The 20,547-nt window shown below is 40.2% G+C and overlaps 1 protein-coding gene across 20 annotated transcripts; it reads left to right on the top strand.

Moving 5' to 3' along the window:
• The first annotated feature begins 2,281 nt into the window (after window positions 1–2,281).
• Window positions 2,282–20,471, top strand: lrrfip2 (leucine rich repeat (in FLII) interacting protein 2). Of its 20 annotated transcripts, XM_044045554.1 has the most exons (27): window positions 2,282–2,485; window positions 4,443–4,602; window positions 8,666–8,752; window positions 9,010–9,069; window positions 9,670–9,729; window positions 9,868–9,906; window positions 10,114–10,185; window positions 10,893–10,943; window positions 11,042–11,110; window positions 11,359–11,448; window positions 11,842–11,898; window positions 12,777–12,830; window positions 12,948–13,004; window positions 13,489–13,557; window positions 13,842–13,955; window positions 14,402–14,443; window positions 14,960–15,091; window positions 15,528–15,599; window positions 16,413–16,583; window positions 16,720–16,812; window positions 17,210–17,302; window positions 17,959–18,060; window positions 18,729–18,861; window positions 18,998–19,168; window positions 19,263–19,342; window positions 19,442–19,546; window positions 19,633–20,471. In XM_044045554.1, exons 2-27 carry the CDS (start codon window positions 4,513–4,515, stop codon window positions 19,741–19,743), a joined length of 2,274 nt encoding a protein of 757 aa, XP_043901489.1. In that variant the 5' UTR covers window positions 2,282–2,485; window positions 4,443–4,512; the 3' UTR covers window positions 19,744–20,471. The 20 variants fall into 20 exon arrangements, with proteins under 20 accessions (XP_043901489.1, XP_043901495.1, XP_043901493.1 ...); XM_044045560.1 differs by lacking the exon at window positions 10,114–10,185 and having other exon boundaries at window positions 2,283–2,485; XM_044045558.1 differs by lacking the exon at window positions 11,042–11,110 and having other exon boundaries at window positions 2,283–2,485.
• The last annotated feature ends 76 nt before the right edge of the window (window positions 20,472–20,547 follow it).

Raw genomic sequence — 20,547 nt, 5'->3', positions numbered from 1 at the left:
GGGCAAAGACAAAAAGACACTGAAGAGAAAAACAAGTAGACATTTTCAGGTTTGGTGCAGCTGAGTACACGCCTGTCTGTCTCAGGGAAACAAGTGTGTTTGAGTGTTCATGAATTAAAAGGGCCATAAAACTAGACAAATACACTTAAGCACTGTCTGGCTGGCCTTAGGCATTTTCCTCTCCTCCATTGCTCCCTCTTATGGGTTGTCCATTATGCAATTATGTCTCTTGACATGTCCTACAGCTGATTACAGGTCTTAAAAGAACCAGCAGTCCAAGTTAAAATAAATGTATTTTCCATTTTCATAAGAAGACTGTCAATGCTGCAAATACAGTGCAAGCGTTGTAATCACTGTTATTACAGTTTGATCAGTGAATCCATTGTTGTGCATTTGTTGTCTATTTAGATGTGATCCTTTATCATTATGACTGTGAAACGTGGTAAATTAGTGCTTAAAGTGATGACTGAGTGGAAAATGTAGTCAGATCAGTGATGTGGAGACTGTTTGGCTGGTAGTGTCTTTGGGTTAAGACTTCAGTAAACCCTGTCTGCATGGTAGCAAACAGAGAGGAGTGATCAGAGACAAAACAGTCATTAGCTTCTTGTAATGAGGAGAATAATATAACTGTCTGTGTGTGTGTGTGTGTGTGTGTGTGTGTGTGTGTGTGTGTGTGTGTGTGTGTGTGTGTGTGTGTGTGTAAAACCTGTATTTTGGGTGTAAATCAGTGGGTTCCCATGCAGGTCCTGTAGGCTGTTCAAATCCAAGTTGCTTCACTATCTAAAACCCTAAAAACATAATATAATACAAACCTGCGTTTATACTGCTTTTTGTTGTTCATACTTGTTCATACTGGAAGAAATTCCATATGTAAACTACAGAAACAAAAGACAAAAATCTATCCTTCCATTTTCTTTTGCAAGTCTTGCATGGATTTTTTTATTTACCTCAGCGGTTTATCTATTAGGTTAATATTTTAATGTTTTAATTGTCATCAGAATAAAAAGAAAGAACAAAATCTTTCATCAGTAATTTAGCTTTTTAGAAAGAGTGGAGATGGTGTAACAAGGTAGAACTCAAGGTTATCTGCTACTGCCTCCCTGTGGTCAAAATAAAAATCTTTGAAACACAAAAGTATATTGGTAATCTTGTGTCATGCATAAATACACTGGTTAGTCATTAAGTATATTTATATATTACTGTTGACAATAAATCTAATCTCATCATATCTATATTAAATTAAACGGCGCACAGTAATTGCATTCAGTGCAAAAGCAAAAACAATATTTATCAAATGAGTGACATCACACTCAGTAGTTCTCCTTGTAATGTCCTTTCTATTAAGTTCTTTAAGTGTAAAAATAAAATAAATATACAAGTCTACGTTAGTTGGGATTTTAAAATTTTATCATCAACTTAGACCAGAGGTCTCAAACTTGCATGCTGTGGGCCACATGTGGGGCCCGCCACTTAATATTAAGTTGATTACTTGTTTCTGTATAGGTTTTTTCGTAATAAATTAATTTTGCATCATAAAGACCTTTTTATTATGAACTATATATCAGTCTATGTCAACACAGATACTTTTATTTTGAAATTCTGCTAAAACCACTCCTGAACACTTTTTTTTAATTCACTTGGCCGGCCCCTACTGGCCACATTAGATACTCATTGTTCACCAGGTCATTTGAGTTAGAGTCTTAGACCATAGGGGAGACCAGAAATAGAGATAAACATAATTACTAGTTTAACATAAATGCCTACACCAGTCATTTACCACTGAGACACACCATGCATCATACACAATGGTTAAACTAAGCTTTAACCTTTTATAACTAGTAATTGCAATCCTAGCAACTTCACTGTACAGCCCCAACAGTACAATGTTGTGGCTGATCTACAGAAGAGGATTAGGGCCACATGTAAAAACAGTCTGACTTCTGAGATTAAAGTCAGAATTGTGTGTGTGTTTTCCAAAGGAAATACGTTTCCTTTGGAAACGTATTTTTTACGTTTCCAAAGGATTGAAATGATTTATCAAGCTTTAAAGAGTATAAAGAATTAAATGTATCCATATGTGATAATAAAACTGGTTTAAATGTGTCTCATCGGTGTTGTTAAAACTTGAATATGGATCATAAGGGAAGCCAATGTGCCATCAAGTATGACTCTTTGCAGTACTCAGTCCTATGCTCAGTCCCTTTATGACACACTTGACGTTAGGATTTGTCTGTCGGTCCTTGAAGGCAGCATCACACCCTATTTTTTCCTAACATCCGGGAACTTGGCGCTAACCACAGCACAGAGTGTGGAAACTGGGTAAGCAGGGCAGAGGAGAGCTCCAGAAAGGCGGATTGATGACAGCTGTCAGTGGAGACAAAAACACTACCTATCTCTGAAGAGAAGCCGAATGGCCCCCTCCTAAACCCCCGTGAAGAAAGGAACAACGCCTTGGCTGTGTCGGTTTCTTGAAGCTGTCGCGGAGGTAACGTTTTATTTTGGGGACGGATGGGAATGACGGGAGGATCAGTGCCAGTTTGCCCTGTGTGTCTCTAGGAGAGCCGAGATTAGCTCTACTGGCTATCCAAGCTAACTACCCAGCTAAACAGTCCAGCTAGCTGTGATTCCTGGGTCTTCGGTGCTGGGGGGCATTATCGCGGGAAGGACATGTTTGGATAGCTGTCGTTGTTGTCTAGGATTGGCTTCAGTGGACGTGTAGCAATGCGGTCTTTAAAGGGTAACTTTACAAGTAGTAATATCTGGAGGACGACAGATATGCCACTTAGCATTCGTACCTAGCTTACAGGGAGCTGGCTAACTTTAGCCAACATTTAGGTTGTTACATTTAGCTCGCTAACCCTGACCACACGTTCTATTTGTGTACGTTTTGCTTTAACCTAGCCGCTGCTTACTATTCCCTTTCCGCAATACTGGGACGCCAGTGTTTGCGATGTAAATACGCGGAAAACTATCCGGCGAAAGTCCATGTTTAGTAACTTGGTGGAAAGTGAAGATGGTTGATTCACGTCGGCTAACAATCACTTAGAATCCTGCGGGTAGCTCATCATTAATTATCAGATCTAGTTTATTTCATAGCCAGCGTTTTGCTGGTCAATTGCTGTTAATTGTAATAATGTCCGATCCACTGGGTTTAGGCAATTAACCGTACTCAAGTAGCGCCCATTCTTCGCTTGGGTCCTCTGACTCAGTCCGGTCCTGAACTAGGCGTTTTCCCCCTGTCTGTACCAGCCTGATGCAGCGATGATTTGTCTGCGATCTGTCTGGATGTTCATCAAACACGTGTTATCATGTTGATGAAAAGGAATGCTATTACCAGCCGTTAATATAAGCCTGTTCAGTGAACAGTAATGGGTTTAGTTCAGTTTCAGGTTAAAAGATACAAACAGGAAAATCATACGTTATCGAAACAAATATTACTTACTACCCACAAGGAAAAAGAACAACACATAGTATGACAGAGACTATAGCTAACACATTATATATAATTCACATACTATAATTAACAGATTAAAAAGGGATGAATATTAAACTTCCCTGAATATTAAAATTCCATCTTCCCTTAAATCACATTGAAAATTGCAATGTGATATGACTTGCAATAAATACATTTGGTGTTATATCTTTATGTTATGGGTTTGCTGCTTGCTTAGACCAACACGTGAACTATTGATTTTTCATTATTTTTATTTCAATAACATGGTTTTATGAACTTCTTAACGTCTTCTTAAAATATTTTCATGCTACTCTCTCTTAGAAATAAGATCCCTTGCTATATAATCTAAACATGATTTAATTTCTCTATTTGCAGTTGTCTACAATTAATTCTCTTCATATTCATTTGCCCAGGTATTCTGGCAAATAAATAATGATTTATTCAAATGGAGTAAAGTGTGCTTAGCTATGAAATGTGTAGAAATAATAAAATAAATGAAAACAAAAAATAACAATAATCTACATGTTGGCCAAATGATGACCATGATCTTCATTTATTGCAGTTCAGGCAGTCTCTGCGATATGCATCTTTTTACGATGACATGACATGATACATTTTTGTATCATGTCATGATGTATTTTGTGGCCATTTTTCAGATGTTAAAGTTGTTGCATACCTCATTAGCTGTTCTCATTGACATGTTATTTTAAAATGCTGATTTTGAAGGTTGTACTGGTCTTGTATGTCAGAGTTAAAGCTGGTTCATGTCAGCCACAACTGTTTATCCAAAGCCCTTGTAGGTGCCATACATGAATGATTGTCTGTTTTTGCAGGCATGAGATAGGGAGTACATGGGTTGTTGGAGAGATTAGAGTGCATGAAACCATACACAGTGAAAAGCAGTTGAAAGTGGAGACAGACCTAATGCATATTTCACTTTGCTAACAGCTCTTGTTGAAGATTCTTCTGTGTTTGTCTCTTCCCCTAGGTATTTACGTACAAGCTTGTGTATTTTCTGGACTCATACATACTGTTGGAGCAATAGTTGCATAGGCACCATGGGGACACAAGGCTCTGGTCGAAAGCGTGCCCCTTTGAAAGATCGGTTTTCAGCAGAGGATGAGGCTTTGAGTAGCATTGCCCGGGAGGTAAGTCTATGTCACACTCACATTCATCCTATTTTTTCTCTTATACTGCATGTGTACTTCCCACAGTGTATTACTCTACTGTATATGTGCCCTGCTGAGTCAATGCTTATGTGATTTTTAGGGCTGCATCTTTCATAATCAATTAATCTGTTGGTTATTATCTCAATTAACTGTTGTTTTAAACTATTCAAAAAGTTGTTTTTACTATTTTTAACTATTGTTTTGTCCATAAAATGTCAATTGGTGTTTCCCAAACCTTAAAGTGAGAATGTTCTAAATGTCTTCTTTTCTCTACCAACCAAAATGATTTTAATTGTTTTTTGATATATGCGCAAAGAAACTACAAAATATTCCAGATAAAGAAGCTGAAAGATCAGCAAGCTTGCTCTAGTGAACAAAAAAACACTTTAAATTTTATCTGACTGAGATGTTCCTGTTTATTCTCTAGCGTCTCTAAGAATGGTTTGACAATGTCACATTTTGACTAGGACTAGATTTAGATTTAACTTAACAAAACTCTATTTGACACCCAGTTGTTTAGTCAACACAAGGCAGGAAGGTGTACTGAATCTATTATGCAACTAATTATTATTCTTTTGGGCACAATGGTCAGAGTTTTGTCAGTAAACAGACCTCTGAAACATATACATATATGTGGATATTCAGGTTTTACAAGTCAGAGTTTCAGTCCAGGCAGAGAGAGACAGCTGGTTTGGACCACAGAGAGCTTGACTAGAGTGTTTTTGTTTGGGGGGGAAAAACACAGACAGGAGAGAAGCTGCCTGGCTTGTAACAACTTGCCACAGGATTATTCCATTTTGTTCCACAGTAGTGCTGCCATTCTTTTGCCTTTTTTTCTTTCAGGAATGGGGTGGCTAAAATTGTGATATGCAGAGTTAATTTCTGCTATTTAAAAGCTTTTTAGGTTTGGCTTATACAGATAATATATCCATATTGTGTGGAAAATTTCTGAAATTATTCTGAACAAGTCAAATTATTTCCTGCTTTCACAGGTGGGATTGTAAAGCTGAATAAATCAACCTTCCATTCATATTTGCCTTGGCATGCTTTATGAATAACCTCATGCGCTGTTTGAAAGCTGTGCAGTGCCTCATTCTTGGGCACTGAGCACAAGGCTCCATTTGCTCTCTTTATAGTCATGCTGGCCGATCACAGAAACATGAGTCATCTGACCCTCCCAGTGAGGTCCTACATCTGAATCTCTTTATGGAGCAAACTAAAGATTAGATTAACTGTGCGGGGAGTTCAGAGTGTAACTTGTTGCACATCACCAACCTCCCAAAACCAGTCTCCATAACACTGTAGTCTCTGCTTTGTGTTGTGTGTAGCTGGATCAGAAAAGTGAAAACGTCCCTGCTCGTGCTTGGCACAGACCACTGCTGAGAATGACTCTGAATTTGAGCCTGCACCGTCACCAGCCTCTTACATTACTCGGCAGTCAGTCCTTTTGAATTCCAATAGCTTGCTTTACAAATCTGACAGTGGCCAAGTGGTTGAATCAGATGATCATCTCAAACCTGTTGTGTATCAGATTAGGATCCAAAGCAGCTAATGGAGCTAGAACAGGCCGATCGATGACTGTACTCATTGTACAGAGGGAGTGTGGTTGTGTGGAAGCTGTAGTTCATAGTCCATATGATTTTAGAGATGACTATTACAATGGGAAGTGTCACACTTTCTCTTTCAATTGTTTAGACGGCAGAGAACAAAGTGCATTCTGAAACAAGGACTGTCGGTTTGATCTAACTTAATAAGCCAATGATGCAAGATATTTAGCAGCTGTTGAATTGTGTTGTCGTGAAATTTCATAGGAACCACATGAAACACCGTGCTGTCATTGTTTTCATAGACAATCCTGATGTAATGTTAAGTTTGTAAGAGGCCCTGTGTTATGTCTGACCACTTAATCATAACAAATATACCAATGTTGAGGAGGAAGTTATTTTCCTATTCATATTTTCAGGAATATTTTGATTTCTGTTGAAAGCAACATTTATAGTATTATCTGCACGTTCCATTTAATGTATAACATTTTATTATTTATTTTCTATTGCTTTATCCTCCACATGAGGGTTGTGGGGGAGCTGGAGCAATCGGATGAAATATAACTGTCAAAAAAACAATAAATGGTACACAAAGTTTCTTAACTTAAAGATTTATTGAATGACGCTTAAGATCTGTCTCTCCATTCACATATTTGTGTCTGCACTACAGGGCAATTAGGTTTAAACTAAATATTAAATATATGGAATAAAAATGTCATCATCAGTTCATTCATTAAATAATTATCAGCTGATGGCAATTATTTTTAAAAACTGGCTAAATTGAACAAATTAATTGGCTGACAGATTAATAGTTCTACCTCTATTCATAATTCTGGAGGTGTGTTTGATGGTGAACCGCTCAGGTTACTCTCCCAGCCCCATGATGTGGCTGTCAGAGAGTTTGGGCCAGATGGGACAGGCTATAGATAGGACAGAGACAGAGAGCTCAGTTGAGCTGCTGTGCAGAGCAGGTCATACTGTCAGACAGCTCAACAGGTGCAGAGCACAGGGCAGCCATCTCTTCTGCTTTCTGATTTGTCTGTTCCATTTGTGCATTTACAACTTGTACAAACCATGTTTGTCTTTAAAATAATTACCCAGAACAGTCACGGGAAATGAGAAACATTTTAAATTGCCTCAGATGGTATGGCATTAACCATAACCATTAATGATAATGAAATAAATAGAGACAGTGGCTCTGCAGACAATCTTTTTTGTTCGGGAGATGTCATCATGTTATTTTCAGTCGTCACCTTAACTTTACCTTGAGCGTATCATCCAGGATCATACTCACTCACTTGGAATGTGACTGTGAAAAAAGAAGGGGTATTACACTCCCGTTTGATTACAACAGTTATCTGTTCACCTGGACACGGGTAACTTTGTCTTCGTACTGTTGAAGTCAACCCAAACCTGTGGCACATGTATTGTTTAGTTTTTATGTGACAGTTTGTAATATTAGCATGATATGAAATACTTGTACACAACTTGTACGGGTAAAAGTGGTTGTTTAGCATTAATAATATTCAGTGAGTGTTCACCCCTGGCTATTATTGAACCTGGAATGGCCTATACTCACACGCCCTGTACTCTGGCAGAGCAGATAAGAAATTGCTGGAATGCTGACTGTTTGTCTGCAGTGAGACACTGTACATAGCTTGCACAGTATTTATGGACTGTCTTTTAGTCAGAGATAAAGGGCTGGGCTTTGAAAGCAAGTGTGCCATTCTTTTGCATGTTGTCTTCAAGCATGCTTAGTATGTAATTAGTAGGACCGGCTACATAGCCACCTGTGTAGGGTCCAAAATTAGCTCACTCTCTGCTGAGGTACTCTGTAAAATAAACTCTGGTCCATATTCTAGGAAATTGCTTGACTCTCCCTTTTCTGCCATAGGAGATTTTTTTTCCTTAATTAAAATTAAAATGTTTGTAATTGTATTTTTTGTATTCAAAACTCCAATGCAGAAATTATGTCGCCCCCCTTGGGAATTCTGAGTAATTACCAAAACACTGCTGGTAACCCAGCTGGTAACCATCCCCACCCCTCTGCTAACTTGTTGCTAGAGGCATATATCCTGTCAAACGGCTGAACATCCAGGGAGTTTTTCATAGTAATTCAACTCATAGTAATTTTTAACTTTTTGTTTTCACCCATACTCCAACCATTGGCAGCCTTTTTGCTTTACTAGCACTATGACACATTATTTTGATTCTGTGCTTTACTGTCTCTAAGGTAGCTTGTACATTTGAGAAAATGAAATGGTTAATATTTTTAGACAATATTGTTCCTGCTATGGGAAGAATCTGGTCTCAGAGGTCTCGACAGTGACACTTAAGATTCTTCAAAGAAATGTCGTAATTTCCCAGTGTTTCTCTCTCTTGCAGGAAGTGGATGACTTTAATACCCACATGTATTCATCAACTATATTCTTTGATGTTTTGTAATTCTTTAATCAGTTTTCAAACATGGCTGATTAGTGTGTTCATGTATCACACAGGCGGAGGCAAGGCTGGCAGCGAAGAGGGCAGCTCGGGCGGAGGCCAGGGATATTCGAATGAGGGAACTTGAACGACAGCAGAAAGAGGTATACACAACATAACCTGGCTGCACCTGGCTGGCAAAAACACCTTTTTATTCAAAGGGAGCAACAGGAATGCCTCAAAAACGCTGCTCTCAACTAAGAGCAACTGTAGAACATGGAAACTTGCCTTCTCTTGCCTCATCATATCCACAGACCAAAATTTCTATTCCTGTCGTGAAAATCTATCCTTTTTTTCGTTTTCATAGTATTGAGTGAAATATGATTGTATGTTTTTCCTGGCACTTCCTCCCTCTATCCAGCTTTCTTACCACTCATCTGGCAGTAGCAGCAGAAAATGGGGTCAGATCCACCAGTGGATGGTAGGCGAGCAAGAGAGTGCTGCAGCCTCACAGTCCACTAACAGCCTGTTGTGTGTCTGAGTGCCAGTCAACCCTGACAGTTTAGATATACTTGACTCACAGACTGCACTGTACCTCACTGTGGATAAATGCCTTAGCAGCGTATTTGCTTTGGAGACACCCACATCTGTGACTGCGTGTGTCTGTAGGCTAGGCTTTGGCCTTTGACTTTATTTAGAATAGCTGAGTCTGCATGCAAAAGTGTCGTTTGGATGTTCAGCCATAAACCCCTTTGGCCTCCAGCTACCTCAGAAATTGTGGATATTTTTGAATGTTTATGGACTTCCTTCGTACGTGTGTTGATGTATTTAGTAGTGTGTGCTGTTAGAAGGAACAGATGAGACAAAAATGTGCAGAATGTCAGGTCTTTCTGTATATAATTAATCTTGCAACTGTTTAAAGAGAGTGTATGTTTATGAGGAAACGTGTTGATGGACACTGTATAGCATGGTTTGGGCTTTGCATCACCACTTTAAAACACTGCAGGGACCTTATTCACGTCTGTGATTGAGCCTCTCTACTCTCACTATAGTTTTTACCAACTTTCCTTTCTGATCCTAGGCTGACACAGAAAAAGCCAAAACCTCTAGTAGTAGTAGGTCCAGCAGTCGCCATCGACGGGTCTGTATCTCCCTCACACACTTCCTCTTTGCCTGTATTTCCTCTTCTTTTTCTTACATCCTGCAGTTTTATCTCTCACCACCCATGTCTCTTTCTGTCTGCTTTTGTGCTATGACTCCATGTTTCCATATTTAACAGGGGCTGGATGATGATGTCATGTCAGTCCGCAGCTACAGGGTGCGTATATAATACACCCCTACCAGTTTTATTAACTGTGCTCACATAGGGGCACACTGATGTGTGATTGCCATTGTTCTTGTTTGAGAAGCACTTGCTGGAGTAATAGATTCAGCTCACACTTTAGGTCATAACCTACTTAACTGGATTGCTGATTTATCCTAATATTTGCTACTGTCGTTCTTTTCTTTTCTTTTTACTTTTTAGTCAACTTCATCAGCAGTACGTGACTTGGGTTCTAGTAAAAGTCGACCCAGTTCCCGCAGAAAAGATGCCTTGGTGCGTTTTGTTTGCGCATGTGTGTGTGAGAGCATATATGTGTGTGGAGTCTGGCAACAGGTTGAATACCTGTATTTTAAGCATGTAACCAGTGTTCAAGCTATTTTTTCTAACTGATATGAATGATATGATGAAGTATGTGCTTCAACAAGTTTTCAGATGCTGAAGCAAATCATGACACTTTTCATAGTGAGAGTAGATGGTGCGTTGAGGAAACTGTTTTCCACATTGAGTTTCGTTTTTAAATTTGACTCTATTGGACTGACACAAACATTCTGTCATGGTGAAGCACTTTTTAGATTATTTTCTTATACACTTAAGTTGTTGTTCTGGAAATGTGTGTCCTGACAAACATTTGTGCAATTAACAGTTTGAAGTACAAGTTGTTATGAAACAACAGTGTGTGTTAGCTGTGTTGGCAACAGTAGCTGTGTTAGACTGCATTCGAGCCGATTTTTGGTTGATATATTCTTTTTACTTGGCTTCCGTTACATCCTGGTTTTAATAAAAGATCCCATGACAAATGTTTTTACTCCCTCAGTGTGGCCCAGGCAGGGTGTGGAAAAATAAGTGGTGTGCTTTGGCAGCTGCTGTGTTCGAACAACTAACCTCATGTTAGTGCAACACATGAACTGTGTTGTGCCTGAACAGACAGTTTACCAGCTATTGTTCTCTAATAATTCATTTGACTCCTGTTCTCTCTTCAGTCTGATGGCCTCTCCATTAGTTCCTCCACCCTCAAGAGCTCCCGCTCCACTGTATGTACATGTGTGATGGTCATCCATTTATCACTGCTTTTACACTTCTCTTGTAGTTATTTGTCTCATTTTATTCATTTGTTTTCTGGGCTAAACAGAGCTCTGTGTACAATGACCTTCATGGCCATAAAAAGAGTTCCTCCAGCTCCTCAAAGAGGGACCTGCTGGTCAGTGTCTCTTGCCGTTTGTGTCTGTTCTGCAGCCTCATGCATGGAGGCAGTGAAGACTAACAATAGTGGCGTCCAGTGATGATTTACTGTTACACCTTAATATGGGATGCATTTTACTATTAAATTTAGTTTGTGTCATAAAGATGTTGATCAAACTGTGTAAATATAGATGCAAGTCTAATGCTTGAGGCATAAAAATATTATGTCAGGGCTTGTTTGAGGTCATAATGTTACTACTCTTCCAGACTGGTCTATACCATGATCAAAGGAACTACACCAGCTTAACAAAGACCAAACCACCATCTCCACTCTCCACTTCCACCTATCAGCCTCGGGTCAGTTATCCTCTGTGTGTGCCGTCTGTCCATCTGTAAGACTTTTTACGTTGTGGTTAAAGTGAAAGCATCAAAGTAAAGAGAGAGTTGTCTGATTATGTTGTCAAAAGCAAAAATCATTCTTTTGCTGTATTTTTCTCATGATCATTTGAATTCATCTAAATTGTTGACTGACAAAAGTAGTGCTCTGCCAGTGAACAGAGACGGTGTCCCGTCATTTCAACTGACTTTCACACTCAGCACTTTGAGCTGAAGGCTCTGAATGCTACAGGGTCAACAAACATTCTTCCTGTTTCCACTTGCTGCTGCTCTTTTGTCTCTCACCACTTCACATTCCTGCCACAGCTCCTCTCTGTCCTCTAAACATTTTCCTGCTCCCCTGTTCTTCAACAGGCCACCACTTCCTTGTCCTCCACCACTGGTACGGGGCTGCCTCGCAGCTACAGCGTGGTCAGTTTCTGTCCACTGGGTGGCCAGCATCTTTCTGCATGTCTTGATGTCCTTCAGAATCAGGCTACATCCATTCTCCTCAATTTTCATTTAAAAAGGCATATATTCGGCTCTGGATAAGCCTGGTGCCTACACTACTGCAGTGTATTAGAGCCAATAAAACATTGCTGGCTCTGTTTTAATTTGAAAATGCCATGGTTTTGTTTAAGGTTGGATGGGCTAATTTTAAGTCCTTTTGAAAATTAATATGCATTTACCTGCATTCACAGAGAAGCTCCATTAACACCTTGAGTTTCACTTTCACCTCGTCATTCGGCTGAAAATCCTGGTTTTTCACCATCAACATTGTTCTTGTTCTTTCTGAATTAAAGTCAATAACTACAGAGAAGAGAACCACCTCCTGGTTACACTGGCAGTACACTTTTAGGTTTGTTAGTATGTACTCGGATTTCTTCTGATACAGAGCTTAAATTCTTATCTTGAAGTAGATGGATTTTTAAACATAAAAATACTGTTTTCAAATTAAAACATAGCAGTATGGATGTAGCCGCAGACCTTTCCCCACTCATGTGGCCACATGCATGTGATGGGATGCCCAGCTGCTTATATTTAGCTCCTGGACAGACTGAGCCTTTAGAAGTGGCCATAAATGTGTGCTTTAGTTAGATAAAGAAGGAGAGTTTTTTTCTTAAGTTGGTGCTTTTGTTTTTTTTGTTTTAAAAATGCTAGAACAAATTTATGTTGGGGATAGTGTTTTTGTTTATTGCATGTTGCAAAGAAAGTCCTTTTTACACAACCGTTTAAGCTAGTGAGTCAAAGATTAATGTTCCCTCTCATGTTTTGCTGAGTCCTGCATTGTCTCCCACATGTGCACTCAGGCCTCTATTCATGACGACACTGGTCTTTACGGCTCAGGCTACAGTTCAAGAGCTGTAAGTCTTCTGAATGTTTGTCAAGCGGCATTTTAGCCGCATACTGTGATGCCCCTGTCTTTATTCTCTCCTGTCCTGTCCTGTCCTGTCCACCCCACCTCCTCCTCCTGTCCACAGCCCTCTGAATACAGCTGGTACTCCTCTGGTGCCAGCTCCACTCGCACCAGCCCTGCGGTGAGCACCTGATAACCACCAGCACCCTGCATGATGTCAGCTAATAACACATATAGACACTAACTGTGAACCAGCTCCCATTTGCACCTTCTCAACACCACCAAACCCCCCCCCTCTCTAATTCTGTGGATGACGTTGACTGCTCACACCAACCTGGCTACAGGTTGCTTTAGGGAACAGCATCTCTGATTGACATTTAAAGTGTGATCTGAGTATTCCTTCATTAGTACTCTGTAGGTATAGATGTTGAGTCAGGGCTTTTTCCAGTTGTTGCATTTGAGCAGCTTATCAAAATTGCATGAATTGGAATCCATTATTAGAGTCTGTAGAGTAAACCCATCTTTATATCTGAGACTGCTACTGGATGTTGAGAGATTGCTCATTGAACATGCCATGTGTGTTGGGAAAAAGTTTTGGGCATGCAACCATCATCTACATTACTTTGGATTCTCATTTTGTGTGTGTGTGTGTGTGTTCCTCGCAGTCCTCAGATGAAGACACAGTCAGCAGCGTGTCTCAGGAGCGCTACAACAGAGGCCGTAGGGACAGTGTGGTGAGCTGTAGGGACTGGGCCTTACAAAACATAAACTGATGCTCTGCTGCTATTGCAGTTGATGGTCTTTATCGAAATTCTCTTTTTCCATCTGTCTCCTTAACTGTATCACCTTCATACCGATCATGAATTTTAAATGCTTTGACCATGAGTCATCTTCTCTGGCTACATTGTGTTTGTCATTGTTTTTCTCCTTTGCTCTCCCTCTCTGACTTCTACTCTTTTGCCCCTTGTTATTTATTTCTCTGCTTTTCATCTTCACCCTGTGTGTGTGCTGTGAGCAGTCGTCAGACTTCTCAGACATAAGTGAGTCCGCTGCTGACTATTTCAGCCGCACCAGCCGACGGGGCAGTATTGTGTCTGACATTGATGATTTGAGCATTCCTGATCTGGACGCTGTAAGTGGCTAATTTAAGATCGCAACATTGGACATTGGAGTGAAATTCAGTGCAGCACTAATACTGTTTGAATATTTTATATCTAATGCATGGTTAAAATAAAATAACATTTGGTATTCAAAACCCATCCAACATTTTACTGTTCTTGTATTCATAACCTTACAGATGAGTAGACTGTTACACAGATAGCTGAAATGAATATGACTGCAGTGTGTATCATACAGTGTGTATCATCTATTTTTTTAGAGAGTTTGTGATTCACTGAACGTTAACTTTGTTTGTCTTTGTGGTCTGTGAACATGCAGCACTTACTCCTGACTTGTATTAACCCATGACCTGAACTGATCTCCAGGTGAAGGACACGACTCAAAGCATGACCACACAGGACGCATGGTTCTGACAATAATGTACAACTAATTCTAAAGTACTTTTTTTTTTTCTTTCAGCTGGATGAAAAATGTGACAAGCAGTATTCAGATTATAGTCGGGTAAGTGAATTATCATTATTATTAGTAGTAGTAGTAGTAGTAGCGTGTACTGAACTCCAACTCCATTTTCAACAGTTAAGTTTTTCAGTAGATGCTCAAATGCCTTTATTTTAAAACGTAGTAGCTACATGTAGGGACTTCTAAAGTAGATTTTGATTTTGTCAGGAACATAATTACATACCAAAAGTCAAACCTACAATGACCTATGAATTAACACAGTATGTAGTTCAAGTGGAGCTATGGCAACAAATCAACAAACAGGCAAACTGCCTTTTCTAAACACAGCCTGTGGTTATTGTGAGCTAGTTTGTCAAGTTCATTAAATCAACTTCAGCACACGTTTGTGACAATGCCTCCCTTAGCAGGGTTTGAATGGGATCACTTAAGAGCCCGCCCTGCGGCGTCAGATGACAGTGTTGAATAACATGTCGGGAGTTGTGTTGCATTTTGCTGTGCTATTTTTGTTTCTGTTGTTTTTTTTTTTTCCTTAAATGTTGTTCACCTTTGCGTTAACAGCCATCCTCCCGATGTGCCACCCCGGGCCTATCGGCAGCCACACTGGCATCGCTGGGTGGTTCCTCCTCACGGCGTGGCAGTGCAGACATGGGTAACGTCTACGACCCCGACACCAGTCTGAGTGAACTGAGGGTAAGATGTTCAATACACACAGTGTCAAATCTGTATACGTGTGTCTAAATAAAATGAGTAGGAAAACAAACCTGTACTAAGACTTTACTTGTTCTAGAATCAGTCGGTCATCATCACATTGTCATAATACTCAAACCCATATGTTATATGTTTGAGCCACTTATGTAAACATCTGATTCTGCGTATGAACCTCCCACAGCATTACCTCTGGTTTGAACTCCCTGCTGTTCTAAGTGTCTGCTTTAACTGTTTTTCCTTCTTGTTTGCACGGGAGGTCTGAATGTGACGTAGCTGTTCTCTAAATCTGGGTGGTCATGTTTCTGCCAGCTAGACTGTCTTTGAAATGGAAGCACGGGTGCTTTGTTATCTCTCCTTGATACCCCCTACCCTCTGGTGCCCACGTTTACCCAAACCATTCCCTCCATCTGCTCTACAGGATATCTATGAACTAAAGGACCAGATTCAGGATGTAGAAGGGCGGTACATGCAAGGGCTTAAAGAGCTGAAGGTAGAGGGGCTTGAGCTCAAAGCATGCCTTCTCTTGTCCTCTGGGAGCAGTATGGCATCACTAACCCCCTGCCTCCCCATCTATACCCCCCCTGTTCCCCCTCCTGTAGCCCCTAACACAACTCTGTCTTTGCGTGCTCCCAGTCTGAATTGTGTAACAACCCTTTTGTGTTGCATGATCTTCCCTCACTTCCCATTTTGATCCAACACACTGGTCGTTGTCTGACGTGAAGACACTCCCACAATTCAGCAGTGTACAGAGGTGTTAGAAGAGAAACACACTCCATCCGCTGACAGATAATTTAAATTATGAAACTCCTCTTCCATCCACGCTGCTGTTATCTACAAATTGGATGGTCCTCTTGTCTGTTCACCTTTAACAGATGCCTGTTCTCTTACAAAGCACACTGTATAGAGTAGTATATTTCATTAATAGTAGTTCACTCACAAACCTCACTCTTGGCCTGTTCTTGAGAGTTAAATGCAGCTGATGCACTTTAGCTAGATCTTTTTTTTCTTCACTTATACTTCGTCTTTCAGATCATCTTCTCACAATACTGCCTCGTTTCACTCCTACTCTGAGTGTGTCAGTGCATTCTAAGTATTGTTTACTCAATGTCACCTCTTGCACAATGCACACTAGTCGGTACAGAAGTTTTAGTTTTACGTTTAGTGGTTTGTAGCATGTGTTGTGTGATAAATGCATTTTTAAATTTCCTGTTCACACCAAAGAGAGCCCCCTCTGTTGCATGTAGGTGATCTCTGCTTTTGAATTACATGACTGTGTTCATTAACGGGCTTTCACCCAAATCAGGAGTCACTTGTAGAGGTGGAGGAGAAGTATAAGAAAGCCATGGTATCGAATGCACAGCTCGATAACGACAAAGGCAACCTCATCTATCAAGTGGACACACTAAAAGACGTTATCGAGGAGATGGAGGAACAAATGGCAGAGATGAAGAGGGAGCTGGAAGATAAGTCAAAGGTGAAAAATCACTCGGTCAAAGAAAAGTTCTGAATCCTGTGATTATGTCCAGTAAACCTCACAGACATTTATGTTAATAAAGTTCCCGAATCTATTGTGGAGCTGAGGCCAAAGAGATTTGTGTCTGTGGTTTCAGGAACTTGAAAGGCAAAAGCACACGTGTACCGTCCTGCAGCATAAACAGGAAGAGCTGAAAGAGGGAATTCGCCAAAGAGATGAGCTTATAGAGGTAAGGTTGCCCCTGTATTAGGAAAGCAAACGTTTTTTGCCTATGTGACCACATCAGACTGTGATTCTGTTACCACTTAGACAGGTCTTTGTGCCTCTCTGCAGACATTATAGAGAACTTGTATTCTGGAGTAACTGATAAGGAACTGCCTCTAGGTAGCTCTTTTACCCCAGTTGATCCTCAACATTTAGCCGTTTCATTCTCTGACTCTGATGATCACTACTGTTCATTCTTTTCTTATCATCTCCTAATTTGGCCTCCTCTCACCTTGTTCACCTGTTTGTATCTTTCATTTTTGTATGTATGTTTATGTACCTTTCACTTCTTTTTTCCCTTAAATTTTTCCTGTTCTGTTCTTATCATGTGCCGTCTTTTTTACTGATCAACGCCGCTCCAGGAGAGCCAGAAAATGCAGACTAAGTTAGATGCCCTCACCCGAGAGGTGTTTGACCTGCAGGAAACTATAAACTGGAAGGACAAAAAGATTGGGGTAGGAGGTCCAGCACTAGTGCACTGACAAGTTACAAGAGGCAATAGATGGTTGCACTTTTTGGCCTCTAGACACACGTCCATCCATTCTCTTGCCTCTCTTACTGTGTCTGCACAATGGAGACCCTTAAGCATTAGCACTTACCTGATTCCATCCATATTCACAGTTTGGATTTTTGCATGTCGAAATAACAGGAGTGTCTGTTTGGACTCTGCAGTGTTGCTAACAAAAACAAGTCCACTTGCACTGTGTTAAAACTTGAAGTGAACAACCTGTGATATACAAATCGTTTGTTGAGGAGAAATGCATTAAGCATGACACATGCATGTCACACCTGTGGATTACTTAATTTGTGCCAGTGCATAAAGTCAAACTCTTAATGATAGAGGCTTTGTGTCTGAATCAGCAGAATGTATCTCCATACTATTATAAATTCCTCTGCCCCTCTCCTCTACCTCTCTCTGTGAACCTTTCCCATTTTCTGTTTGCATGTCCTCATCTGTTTGTTGGCTGTTTTTCTACCTCCTCATTGTTGGCCCGAGTTACACAGTGCATGTTTGTGCATGGGACATGTCTTGCTGTGTCTGTCTTGAGTCTATCCAACTTCTGTTTTGCCTCTTCTCCTCTCTCTTGTCTTGTCTCGTCTGTGTGGCCAGGCCCTAGAGAGGCAGAAAGAGTACTTTGATTGCATTAGGAATGAGAGAGATGAGCTCAGAGATGAGCTTGCTGACATCAAGCAGAAGGCCAAAGCAGGAGAGGTAGGTCACAGAAAGAACGAAATGGACTGAGGAATCCGTTTTTGTCCCAACAACCGCCTGTTATGTTTTTCAATTTGGTTTGGATGTTTTTTGAGGGTTAATGTTTCCTATATTCTGTACTTTTAAACTCTTTTGCCCACCTTATTTCCTTGGTACAATGTTAATCTGTAATTATGTTCATAGACAAAGTCACTACACACGGACGTCACCATGGTAATAAACACACAATTCAACATCTGTTATTGTGTTTGCTCGAGGTAAAATAAAAGGGAAAATTTGGAACACCGTGCTGAAATATCAGTGTTGTGCAAACTAATGTACAACATTCAACCACAAGGAACGTCTTCATTTTTTTGCCAAAGGGTAAAAGAAGCAGCGTGGAGCAACGTTAACGCATATGGTTTACAGATTAATAAAAATGAAAGTACTTTTCCAAACGTGTCTGAACACAGACGAATCCAGGGCAAATCCTGACACATTTTGCTTCAGTTTTTTGTCTAGAGATACTGATAAATGCAGAGTGAGGCTCCGCGTCGGGAGCTTTTATTTTGGGATATGTTGTAACATATACAGACGACCCACTGATGTCTAATTTTGAAGACTTGTGTTTTTGCTTTTTCTATAAAGTCTCAATGACAGCCAGCTGTTGGTTTGTTTCCTCACCATAGAAACATGGGCTGGTCATCATCCCAGACGGTACACCAAACGGAGATGTCAACCATGAGCCCGTGTCCTCAGGGATTACTGTTGTCTCCCAGGAGGCCGCCCAGGTGCTGGAGTCTGCAGGAGACGGTCCTCTGGGTGAGTCGCAGGATGCAACTCAACTGTGTATTTGCACACCAAGGCTTGTGATGAGAATCCTTTTATAAACCCGGTTATAGAGACCGCAGATGGTCTTTAAAGTATTAGTTCAAAGTGGTTTTGTTCTGTTGTGCAGATGTCAGGCTACGGAAGTTGGCTGAGGAGAAGGATGAACTGTTGACTCAGATCAGAAAGTTGAAGAATCAGCTGGAAGAGGAGAGACAGAAACACCCAAAGGTGGACAGTACGTTCACAGATGGGGAGAGGATGGAGAACGGTACAGACCTACATTTTATTGAGATGCAAAGTAAGTTGCTCTTACAGCTACATATTGACTCTTAAATGACCTTTTCAACCTTCTCTCCCTTTTCTAAATTCGCTTGTTTCTGTTTTCTCTGTAGGAGATGCCAACAGACAGATTAGTGAATACAAATTCAAGCTTTCTAAGGCAGAACAGGAAATGGGTACAATGGAGCAAAATGTAAGTGATAAACAGAAGATTTAAACTTTTTTTTTTTCAAATGTTTTAAAGCTTCAAGTATTAAAGCTCACAAGTATTGTTTTTGCTTTGCGTTTTCAGATTAATAGACTTGAAGGGCAAGTGTCCAGGTACAAGGCCTCGGCAGATAATTCAGAGAAAGTAGAGGATGAACTAAAAGCAGAAAAAAGGAAACTTCAAAGAGAGGTAAAGATGCCATTCAGCCTGTGTTTTGTAGCATGAAAAAAACCCAGCAGGCTGAATTGTAATGATTGTACTCCACTCCACCACAGCTGCGCACGGCTCTGGATAAGATGGAGGAGATGGAGATGACCAACAATCACCTAGTAAAGCGCCTTGAGAAGATGAAGGCCAACAGGAACGCTCTTCTTTCACAGCAGTGAGGCAAGGCAGCATCACCACAGAAGCCCTTAAACTCGCACCTCTGACCTCTGACTGCCATTTTGCATCTGGAGCACATTTCCACATTCAGCTGTAACACTTAAAGATTTGTAGCTAAACACTTAAAAAAAATACTTGTAGCACAGGCAAAAAGCTGAATAATGTCTGTCTTTCTAAAAACCAGAAGTCTTGGGTTTTATCGGGTTTTATCGGGTTGTATCTGGTAAGTTGCCAGGTGTTTCGGGAGGAATGACTCAAAAGTAATAAAACTATATTAAGTTGCTGGGAGATGGAGCTGATGAAATTTTCTCTGGTAACTACATAATTGTTCAGAACTTTGTACATCATGTTATCTGTGAGATTTTATTACCCTCTAACTGGGTGCTTGGCTGTACTGTTTTTGTTTCTTATTCGTTTTTTTTGTTTGTTTTTTTGATAAGTTGCATGAATGAGTATAATGATGCTTTTAAACAGATCAACCCTCACAGCTGCTCCGGCCCTGCACCTTCTCTGCTTCCCCTCCACAGTGAAGTGCCTTTTCACACCAGAGACAGAAGGTCTGCACCGCTCAATGAAAACAATAATAGTTTAATAAGGTACAGAATGATGTATTTAAAAACGAGGTGCAGTCAGTATTTGAAAATATGTAGAACCAACTTTGTTGCGGTTTCATTGAAATTTTTTCAAATATTTAAAAGATATCTTGGAAATAAATGTGTAATTTACAGAAGTGAGTATACGATCTTTCTACTTTTTGAATATTTCATGTTTAATCCTACTTTTTGAGGAAAAAAAACAAGGTAACA

This window comes from Solea senegalensis, linkage group LG15, assembly GCF_019176455.1.
Source record: "Solea senegalensis isolate Sse05_10M linkage group LG15, IFAPA_SoseM_1, whole genome shotgun sequence".
Classification (NCBI taxonomy): domain Eukaryota; kingdom Metazoa; phylum Chordata; class Actinopteri; order Pleuronectiformes; family Soleidae; genus Solea; species Solea senegalensis.
The sequence above is the reverse complement of the archived record's forward strand: the minus strand, read 5'-3'. Positions and strand labels throughout refer to the sequence as shown.

Coding starts and splice junctions, on each gene's coding strand:
- lrrfip2 (XM_044045554.1), top strand. CDS start 4,513: ATGGGGACACAAGGCTCTGGTCGAAAGCGTGCCCCTTTGAAAGATCGG. Junction 10,944..11,041: donor TCAAGAGCTCCCGCTCCACT/GTATGTACATGT, acceptor TGGGCTAAACAG/AGCTCTGTGTACAATGACCT. Junction 12,831..12,947: donor CAGGCTACAGTTCAAGAGCT/GTAAGTCTTCTG, acceptor TCCTGTCCACAG/CCCTCTGAATACAGCTGGTA.